The 10,566-nt window shown below is 44.6% G+C and overlaps 2 protein-coding genes across 2 annotated transcripts in view; both read left to right on the forward strand.

Moving 5' to 3' along the window:
- Positions 1-233: 233 nt before the first annotated feature.
- SPCS2 (signal peptidase complex subunit 2) lies at positions 234-10,004 on the forward strand. Its single transcript, XM_085311210.1, has 5 exons — positions 234-321; positions 6,604-6,687; positions 7,249-7,408; positions 8,819-8,954; positions 9,745-10,004. The coding sequence occupies exons 1-5, from the start codon at positions 283-285 to the stop codon at positions 9,929-9,931; spliced, it is 606 nt and encodes a 201-aa protein (XP_085167336.1). The 5' UTR covers positions 234-282; the 3' UTR covers positions 9,932-10,004.
- Positions 10,005-10,091: 87 nt separating this feature from the next.
- The window catches only part of NEU3 (neuraminidase 3), a 2,882-nt gene continuing 2,407 nt past the window's right edge, over positions 10,092-10,566 (forward strand). The window contains exon 1 of the mRNA XM_085311208.1: positions 10,092-10,298. Coding sequence (XP_085167334.1) covers positions 10,130-10,298 — 169 coding nt within the window. The 5' untranslated portion in view covers positions 10,092-10,129. The remainder of the gene's footprint in view (positions 10,299-10,566) is intronic.

Here is a 10,566-nt window from a genome sequence, read left to right on the forward strand (position 1 = left end):
GCCGGCACCGCCACCGCCCTTCCCTCACCCTGCGGGGCAGGGGCAGGGGCAGGGGCAGCCCGAGCACTTCGCGCCTCCCCGCTACCCCCCGCAGCTCCGCGCCGCCATGTCCCCGCCGCGTCGCCACAGCAACGGCGACGCGCCCACGGCGGGCCGGACTCCATATCCCGGCGTGCCCCGCGCGCTCCCGCCGGCCCCCGCCATTTCCCTCCCTCCGCGCGCGCGGCCAATCAGCGGCGAACAGGTCGCGCGGCGCGGGCGGGGGCGGAGGGCGGCGAGAAGATGGCGGCCAAAGGCGGCAGGAACGGGCTGCTCGACAAGGTACGGTACCGCCGCCCCGTCCCTTCCCTTCCCTTCCCTTCCCTTCCCTTCCCGCCGGGGCCGCCCACTCGAGACCCGGCGGTTCCTCCCGGCCCCGTCCCAACCTCCCCCCTCTTCCCCTGCCGCAGCCGGGCTGGGGCCTCCGCCGCGTTGCTGGGGCTCGGCGGGGGCACCGGGCCTGGCCCGCCGGGGGCACCGGCCGCCTCCGTCCTCCTCCTCCTCTTTGGGCGGTAAAACGCCGAAGCGGCAGCCGAGGGAAGCGGCGAGGGAGCCTCTGCAGCGCGCCGCGGTGGCTCCGGCGAGCCCTGGTGAAAGCCTGGCGAAGTAATGCTGCTCGGCGCGGCTGGAGAGCACGGTGGGGGGCTAAAAGTCTGTGCTGAGCCTCACCTAGCCCTGCTGTGACTAATTTGTAAGCCCTTAAGTATCTCTGTATGCATATACACACATAAATATAGTGGCTCGCTCTCAGCCGGCTTCCAAGGAGCTGGATGTTCACATCGCAAATCCATGTTTTATTTGGCAGTCTTTTCTTGCTTTTCTGATCGCTGTACCAGAAACTACAGACCGGCAGGCATGTTTYGGTTTGTTTTGTTTTTCTCACAGTCAGATTTTAAGAGATAGATCTGTATCTCTGTGTGCAGGAGGGTGTATTGTCGGAGCGGCACRCCTGGAATCTTTCTCTGAACTTCATGTTACCAAAAAGCAGTTATCTGCAACGTTCAGAGCACAGATGACCGCAACTGGAAACACTTTGGTTCTTTTCTTTCTAATTAATAGATGTGAATCTGTTATGTGTGAAGAGTCTGGTCTTCTTGCATGTGAAACTATAATGTTGGAAGCATTCTAGTTTTCTTACATCTGTTTGAGATGAAGTTACCCATATTGTAGATTTGTGCTGTRAGATTTGCTGGCATCTCTTTAAAATAGTGGATTACGTTGTTGAGTGATTTGGGGGAAGATGCACTAATCAACTATTTCGAGATATCTGCTGCAGATACACTTAGGTTTCAGTTTGGAAATGACGGCGTTTTGTGGTTGAACTTCAAGAATTCTTAAAGGTACCGCCCTCTCAAAGCGCTCTTGCTATTTTCTCTGTGTTCTGTGTGTACTTAGTTGTTATTTCAGAAGGAAGAGTAGTAGTTGGTAAGAGAAATAAATTGCTGGTACTGGAGATGAACCATTTAGTAACGGCATGCTGAAACTGGTACGTCTCCCTCAGACCCTTGTTGGTCTGTATGTCTTTCATTTCCTCTCTTTAGCTTACTAATGTATTCTTCTCATCTCTGGCAATAAAACAATTAGACTATAGACTATGTATTACTGGGGTATTATCTGGTGAGCAGTGRTCTTAGATCCTAATTTTCTCAAGTTTTTTTCAATCGGAAGTAATAACGAGGTATTGCSAAGGCTTTAATATCTTAGGTTGCTTGTCTAGCATATCTCTTTGTACTTCATTAATAGGCTGAATCAGAATGAATTTAGGAAGGCTGGCATGTTAATTATCCCCCCTCCCTTTTTTTGGGGGGGTCCTGCTTGTGTTCTTTCAGTGTTTCTGAAAATCTAGTAGATCTTCCTGACCTGTACTTATACAAGCAGGACTGCCTAAGAGTGTACTCCCAGTGAATTTAAACCGGTATATAACACTGACTGCTGTCCTCTAGAGGACTCTAGAGTTCCTTGAGATTTTACTAATTTATTTCTCTGACCTAACAACAGCACAACAACACTGAATTTTTCGCCCCACTTCACCACTGCCACCAGAGCATCTGTCTTTTCTGAGCCTTGCATTTGAAGGACTAAAACCACTTCCTGGCTGCTACCTACTATTACTGTCTTCTGCTCCTGTCCCCCAGAAGGAGCTATCTAGGACCAGAGGACTTTGCTRCCTGGCTGTACTCAGCACCACTGGTATTTGGGGGAGACTGTGGCCCAGAATCCATACCCCTAGAGTAGGGGCTAGTGAATAGTATGGTAGTTTACCATGTCATGGTAGTTTACYACAGTTGTTCCCTCAAGATGTGTAGGAAAAGCATGGAATCGATCTACAGCGAGGTGATTCCTGGACTCTTGCAGTTGCAAGTCCTGCTTCTCTCAGGCTTGTGATACAAAATACGACTGTTGCTTTAGGATTTGTGTGAGGAGTGGGAACTCACTGCTCTGTCAGCTGCAGTCTCTTACCTACATGAAAAGTCAATCTGCTGCGGTGTCAAGTCATGTGCCTTGAGGGATTCAGTGTGCTGAGGTTCATCCAAACTCCCTTTTGCAGCAATATGGGACCTGAGTCCCTGTTTGAGGAGATTTTGGCTTTAGGGTTAAAAGAGAGGAGATGACTTTCTATCCTTGTAATAGAAAACATGGAGTAGGTGCAATTCAGAAATACTTTTCCACTTAAAGAACTTAGGTAGTCTATGCTGCTGTTTGTTGTGTGATATCCTTGTAGTAACAACAGATCTTTCCTACTGTATGACTTGATTATTTATGTTTGCAATACCCCAAAGTGCCTCTAAGCCTCACAGCAATATTGGAAGAGACAAGTTAGCTACCCAGAAGATGTAGCAGTCTAACACTAGGCATGATGTAAATGAGGTTGACAGTAGTAGCAGAAGGAGTAAGGSAGGGAAAAGAGTTAAGTTTGTGTCGTGCCTTACTTCTGACATATGAGCATCGTGAACTTATCCTGTAGCGTTTTCCCTTGCCTCCTGCTTATGAGAGAGTTTTGTGAAGGGATTTAAATGAAAGTGATAGCTTGACAAATGAGCCGTGCGAGTAGTTGGGTCCTGTGATGGCAGATGTGAAAGTAAGCACTGGTTTTTGCTTTTTTCTTTTTTTTTCCTCCAGTTAACAGCAGAATGCTCCCTATTGCTCTGTTGTGATCCAGCTGCCGGCAGCGTCTTTACCTGGGTGTGAGCAGCTGGGTTCCTTCTGTTTGTAGAGACAGATTGGTTTTATGACTTTTAAAATGGCATTCCTGTCTCTTGGATGGAGGATTTTTGTTTGTTTTGGTAAGGTAGCCACTAGTTATATTTTACCCTTCATTCTGAAGCCTCATTCTTAAAAGGATATGCTTTCAAGTACCCCACCACTTCTTAGGTGTGCCTCGTTGTAGCACACTGTATTTGTTTCCCACTGACAGTTACATCCTGATGAGAAGTTAAGACATGTTAGGAGATGTTAGAGTTCTGACACAATGACCTTTTATTTGTTTTTAAAACCAAAGAGTCAAGCCATGTCAACCTAAAAGTCTGTTTTGAAATGGTTGGATTTTTTTTCTCTCTCAGACTGCAGCTGAATCTGATCTTTTCTTTTGAAGCTTCTGAACCATGCCAGAAGAGATCAAAATGAATAACTGGCTGAAAAATATGATCCACTAGCCAGAGCCTGAGCAGCAGAACTATTTGCATCTGCTGGGCTCCACAGGACAATCTCCTGTCACTGCAGCTTCACCTCCCCTCCCCACTTCCGCATGCAAGGCAGGGCTGTTCTGCAGACCCTGGAGAGGTAGAGGCTTTTCTCCATTTGGTGGTGAGCATTTGATGGGAGAGGGCCCAGCTGAATCTCTTGACTCTCTTCTAAGCTGAACTATGGCAGCATGGCCGTCACTCAAAGGTTTTTACCTAGGGTCACGCTGGTGTGAGGACATCAAAGTGCAGGCATGAAAATGTATCTGTGCTTGTGTGTGTAGACCAGACTTGAAAAACTAGAGAGAAACAGCACTGTGGTGCTGTGCCATATTAGGAGAAACATCCTCAGGAAGACATCAAGAAAAGGTAAAGGAGGTCTAAAGCCCCTCCCTGGCTGAAGTCCCAGACTGGATTTGCCCCTGTTACAGGCCCTTTCTGACCTGAGCCACCCTGGGGTTTTCAAATCATTACTGTCTTGCAGCAGAACGGCTTCTGCCAGGAGTAAGCTTGAATACGAACTAAAAAAATGCTGTTTCAGCTCTCTGCTTTAAACTTCCTCAGATTAAGCATTTCTTCAGTAACAGTGCTATTTCAAAAATGTCATGTGAGATTTACCCCTGCCTCAGAAAGTACTGGTTCTCATTTCTATTGAGAGGTTGGTGCCAAAATAAATTATTATGGCTCTTTTCTGACAGTTGCAGTGTTGTGTGCTTCAGGACAGAGTCAGAAAGTATGAGGCTGGTTTTGGCACTGTCACAGGCCTTCTGGACAAACTTGGCTRGATTATTATGGCAGTACCTAGGCCCTTTTAACATATAGATACTCGTCTCCGTGCAGATCTCTTCTGTACGTGAAGCGTTAGCAGTCCTATGCCTGTGGAGCTGGTTTCTAGTGCAACTATAAGATAGCTTTAAAAATCTTCAAGATTTTAAAAAATAAGTAGCCTCCAGGCGTCATTTCTGTCTGTTTTCTACCAGAACCATGTCTGATTGTAATCATCCAGTACCTCTCACTGTTAATTGGTACTTTCATATTCAGACATGTTCGAACACTGATTGATTTTTCTGTTCTTTAATACAAAAGTTTTGTCCAGGGGGTGCAATGCTCAGAGGTGAGATTAATATTAAATATTTAATCATAAAACATTAGCTGATAGATTCTCAGGTATTTCTGAGTTCCTGCTTCATTTTTTTTCCCCTTAGGAACAAGCATGAGAACATTGTCGTAATTTTACAGCAAGGATTTTCTTGTTTTAGCCTTAGAAATGTGGAAAAACATTAATATTTGCTTGGGTCTTTTTGTTTACTTTTGAAAAAGTTTTCTTTAGTGGCCTTTGAAACTGTACCTAAAAGCAGATCTGGTTTGAAGAAAGCGTTAGAACAGCCAGCTAAGGTCCATTAAGTTATCATAACTTCACATTCATTTTGTTCGTTGTTACCTGTAAGAAGCCCCAGGGTAGAAGAGTTGATCAGCTGTAAAGGTTCAGGTATTTTCATGGCGTATCATCCGTAACGGAGTTTGCAGGCTGAGTGATGCTTTCGCTCCGTGGTAAGGCTTGCCCTCATTTGAGCTGTATGAATATAATAAAGGACACAATTTTTCCCTACAGTTAAATCTGAGCTTGTAGTTCAGTTGCTGGTGTGTGTAGCGGAACAGAATCCAGCTTTGCCATGTCACCTTAGCAAGTGTAATACTAACCAACTCATTTTTGTCTCTAGAGTAACAGGACTCCTCCTCCACCTCCCCAAAATAGTTCTCTACCTTAAATAGCTGCTGCTGCTGCTTCAGAGACATATTCCATTTTAAGGTTTTGCTAAGCAAAGTACATTTGCGTGTAGGCAGGCAGCGCATATATATATATATATATATATATATATATATATGTATGTATGTATATATGTATATATATGTATATGTATATATATACGTATATGTATGTATTTTTTTTTAAATAGGTTGTAGACTTTCTTTCCACTCCCCCGCAAGAAACTGAGGCTGCTCTGTGAGCAGTGAGGTCGAGTCTGAATTACTTTTTTTTCAAAGCGCCTTTCAAATCTTTCAATTTATTGATGGGATAAGGAAACAGGGACTGGTTATTGGTGTGGTTACTTGGAGGCTTTTCACTTCCAATTCRCTTACTAAGAAAAATTATACGTATTCTTTTCCTCTCTCTGCTCTACCTCTTGATATTTTCACCTCTGTGAATCACAGTGGGCAAGAACTAAAACTGTTGCAGATGCTTTTATAAAGAAACTAGGTATTTGAAAGAATTTGGTACTTACATGGACCCACTTCTGAGGACCAGTCTGGGGAAAATCTGAATGTAGAAGAGCTACAGGGTGGTTTTGGTTTCCTACTGGAGGATGGCTGAAATGTCTCTTCATTCTCTGTTTGTGCCATTACACTTAGGTCTGGATTGCTGAGACTGCTTGGAAATACAGCTTCTGTCAGCAGCTCCCAGTGAGTCTGTTTGGAGCAGTTTTGCTAAGAAGTGTGAATATGTCCAAAACAAAGGATTAAGTCAGAATTGACACTTTCTGYGGATGAAAGCAGTGTTTGCAAACACTAAAACAAAATGGGAATTAAACTGATGTACAAAGTCTCTGAAGCGAATCTCTTTGGTACCACTGTCCAAACCTAACAGTTTAAATCTGTGAGGCAGTGCTTTAGCAGTGGGTTACGTGATTTTTAAATGCAGTTTCACTGTATAATAGGCATTCGATTCCCTTAATCTTTGCTCAGTTTTTCATACACCAAAGCTATTCTGCAGGTATTTTYCTGAGTTGCCTCATATCTTTGTGTTCCGTACAGGAACAAATGTATTTACAATGAAATGCCAAATTCTTTGGAGGCCCTTACCTCTTTTTGGTTTACATTGCAGTGGAAGATTGATGACAAGCCAGTAAAAATTGACAAATGGGACGGTTCAGCTGTGAAAAATTCTTTGGATGATTCTGCCAAAAAGGTATGTTCTACGGCTGTTAACTTCTGTTGCTTGGAAAACATTTAAGCCTTTGCTCTGTGCGTAAAACTTTTTAAGAAAGTCTGTGTGAAATTGCATAGAGAATACCAGGATTAGCTTGCTACTGCATGTTTTCCTTGCATCATCAGGGCTTATCCGGCAGTTCCTTTGCGAAGTCTTAGACCCTTGTGGGATTGCTTCAGCAAGGAGTCTTACATTAGTAAAGTTAGGCTTTTTAGCCCTTATGCTAATCCTTTATGCCAAAGTAAATTCTTAGAGTTTTGATATTTAGCTAAACATTCTTTAAAGATCTGTTTTGCATGTGAAGTGCCAGTGTCCTTGCCAGTTCTGTAGTGYGTTTTGTGGTTCCCTAGATCTGAGCTGGCTAAAGCAGCATTTGTGCTTAGAATAACAGCAACTGTCTGATGCAGGCGTCAGTTATGTATAAAGTTTCTCTCCATGTTATCTGTATAATCTAGATTGTTTTGTCTAAATCCTTTACCGAAGCAATCTGTAAAATTTKTAAAGGCATAAAATAAACCCATCTGCCTGTTTCTCCCTCAGGTTCTCCTGGAGAAGTACAAGTATGTTGAAAATTTCCGTTTGATTGATGGCCGTCTCATCATCTGCACAATCTCTTGTCTCTTTGCAATTGTAGCTTTGATTTGGGATTACCTGCACCCCTTTCCTGAATCCAAACCTGTTCTTGCTTTTTGTGTTGTATCATATCCTTTACATGAGTTGTCTTAGTTTTACCAGGAAGAGTTTGTTTATTTTTTTTTCCTCCTAAAGCACAACAAAATTCATCTCTGTATTCCCATTTTCAGGCCTGTGAGAATTTTGCCCCCAGTATTATGTGGGAATCAGCTGTTAATTAACTATTTTTCAYGTAACATCCAAATCTGTGTTTCTGGGGTGGGTCTGGATGGTTTCAGTCTGACAGTAACACACTTAATTCTGGATTATCTGCATGTGGTAGGTGACTTCCTGGATCTTGGATATCAAGTGCAAGAGACACTTGAGCTCTGGTGTGTTCATCTCTAACTGAAAATCAGCCCTCAGAACTTTGGGGTGGGGTTTTTGTTTTGTTTGTTTTTTGTTTTAATTATAGGGAAATTGCTTCTGTAGTCAGGTTACAGTGACATCTGCTCTTTCCTAATATGACTGTCCAAGTACCAAGAGTGAAAAGTGAAGTGGGAGTAATTCTTAGCCAGCACCACCCTCAAAGAGGAACAGACACTGAATTTAGGAAGGTAGCGCTGCAAATCAGTGTGTAAATGGTTGTAAGTTAACACTGAAACACCAAGAAACATTCATAGTTCAGTATGATGGCACAGGGTTTTTTCTGTTTGGGTTTGCAGGGCTGGYGTGCTGCTGGTTCGCCTCTAATCTAGCAAGACAGATGCCTGTAGGGGTTTTGCAGCATAAATGTATGTGGTGGATCAGCCGTGCTTTCGAGGAACTGCGGTCAGGCCTGCACTGTCAGAGAGGCAACGTGGAGCAGTAGCCTGGAAGCCCAGGGCAGACCTGGGAGTTACTATACTGCTAAATAGCTGTATGATCTTGGGCAGGTCTCTTCATCGTTTCAGGCTACGGTTTTTCTCTTTGGCTCTCAGCAGGAAAGTTGGGGTGATTCATCCTGCAGCGCTTAGAATGATTTCATTCAAAAAATGAGGAAAAATTAATTGCTTGATCTGTGCTTAGTAGAAATGCACAGTAATTGTGACTCATTTAGTCTCATGTTCTCCCCGCTATCTCCTACAGATGTTGCCCCCCAAAAATGAGTGAGGTAAGTGCAAATAGGATTTCATTGTTGTGATTTCTACTTCTCTTAAAGATTTTCTGTAGCTTTTTTTATGTGACTTTCAGAAATCTCATTCAAGGAAGTGTCTAGTGTGTTGCCACCTTCCTCCTTGCTTTCAGGTATTGACGAGTGATCTTGTACAACCACAAAGCTTTTACCAGTGTCTCACACCATCAGTTCAGCTTCTCATGCTAATGAGGCATCAATCCAGCACTCTGCTTGGAATGAGAAAAGGTGACTAAATGACAAGAAATGCGAATAATTTCTTTGCATACCTTCAAATTACTGTGCGTACRGTTTTTGTTCCCTTAATTTCCTTAACTTTTTGAACATATTTTGTGATGATGGGAATCCTGACCATTTATACCTCGTACAAAGAAAAGAGCATTTTCCTTGTGGCTCACAGAAAAGATCCCGCGGGGATGGACCCGGATGACATCTGGCAGTTGTCCTCCAGTCTCAAACGGTATCGTTGCTCCTAGAGCCAGGTCCCTCGAGGGAGCGGGGTAACGTGGTACCTCCGGCCCCGATTTGCCGGTTTGCTGTCGCTGCCGTGCACTTCACAGTGGGGCAGAAAAGCCGTTTTACTTGCAAGGGCCATCCCTGCATGTGGGAGAAGTAACTCGGAACAAAATGGGGGAGRATACGCTGATATTTCTGCAAGGGGGACATAAGCTTTTTTAAAGGATCAGCTGCTGTGTGTCATGCGCTTGCTGCTTCTGGGTAACCCGTGATTAACGTCCACCGCAGCGTATTGCTCAGAAGCGATAGTGGTCTGAGGCTGGCTGAGCAGCTGCCGGTCTCATGTGCTAAATTTCCATCTGGGGGATGGTCCTAAACAATTTTTCTACTTTCACACCTACGAATCTGTTTCACTCTGTTAAAATCAAATCCCAATCTAAAAATGGGAATAGGGAATGAATAGCTATGTACTGCAAAAGTTTGGCCATCGCTGCTGCTTTGAATGGGAGGAAAAAAAATCTAATCCCTTACAAAGAGGGACAAACATCTTCAGCTGTGTTAYAATTAAAGACAGCGTGTTGGAGCTGTCAGTATTCTGCCTGTGTTCGTGTTGTAAAGTGGGGTGTTGGGTGCTGGGACCTGCTGCTTTGGGGATTTCTCTCCCTAGCAAAGACCAGGGTTGCTCAGTTGTGCTCTGGTGCAGAGTGAATGKATTTTTTTGATTCCTGACAGCTTTTTTTGATGTGCCAAATCCTAACAAATTTTGCTTYGAGCTTTCTTTGCTCTTCCCTCAGGTTTGATGACAAATACACCTTGAAGCTAACTTTTATCAGCGGAAAAACCAAACAGCAGAGGGAGGCCGAGTTCACCAAATCCATCGCTAAATTCTTCGATAACAACGGAACGTTAGTCATGGAGGCCTATGAGCCAGAGGTCTCCAAGCTGCACGATAGTTTGGCCCTGGAGAGGAAAACAAAATGACTTTGGACACGACCTTCAGCCTGGGATCATGCTAAATTAATACCAATAAAGTAAAAACAGCAGCGACAGTTAACTGCCTCTGTTTTTGTCCTGAAATCCTATTTTGTTTTGGATGAGCAGGATTTTTAATCTTGGAGCCAAGATTTGAGCCTTGGTGCCTTGCTGTCTTTCGGTCACCTCCACGAGCGACGCTGGAGGATGATTCGCAGCCCGGGGACCCTCTGCTTCGCCCGGCGGCGCTTCGCAAGCCCCAGCTCCGGGCCGCCGSCGGCTTTTGCCGTTGGTCACGTTCTCGTTAGTGAACTTGTTGCGTTAGGAATTCAGGACAAAAATCCTTACGGAAAGCAGCTGTCCCTTCACAAACGAGGTTTCTTTATATTTATTGAAGCGGGGCAGGGATTGTTTTATATAAAACAATTTAAAAAATTATCTGTTTTGTTGGGGGGGGGGGGAGAAGGCAAATCCGCTGCTCCTGTACGGCCAGGCCCCGGTGAGAACCGAGGGCAGGGACGCGTCGCCGGCCGCTCGGTCCCTGCGTCCCCCGGGGAAAGCGGCGTTTTTCAAACTTTATTATTATTATTATTCCCCCCCAATAAAAGGGAAGATCGGCTGGGGAAAGCGCTGCCCGGCCTCTG

This window comes from Rhea americana, unplaced genomic scaffold (assembly GCF_003343005.1).
Source record: "Rhea americana isolate MKP2758 unplaced genomic scaffold, rheAme1 scaffold_335, whole genome shotgun sequence".
Taxonomy (NCBI): Eukaryota; Metazoa; Chordata; class Aves; order Rheiformes; family Rheidae; genus Rhea; species Rhea americana.

Coding starts and splice junctions, on each gene's coding strand:
- SPCS2 (XM_085311210.1), top strand. CDS start 283: ATGGCGGCCAAAGGCGGCAGGAACGGGCTGCTCGACAAG. Junction 6,688..7,248: donor TGGATGATTCTGCCAAAAAG/GTATGTTCTACG, acceptor TTTCTCCCTCAG/GTTCTCCTGGAGAAGTACAA. Junction 7,409..8,818: donor TCTTGCTTTTTGTGTTGTAT/CATATCCTTTAC, acceptor TAACTTTTTGAA/CATATTTTGTGATGATGGGA.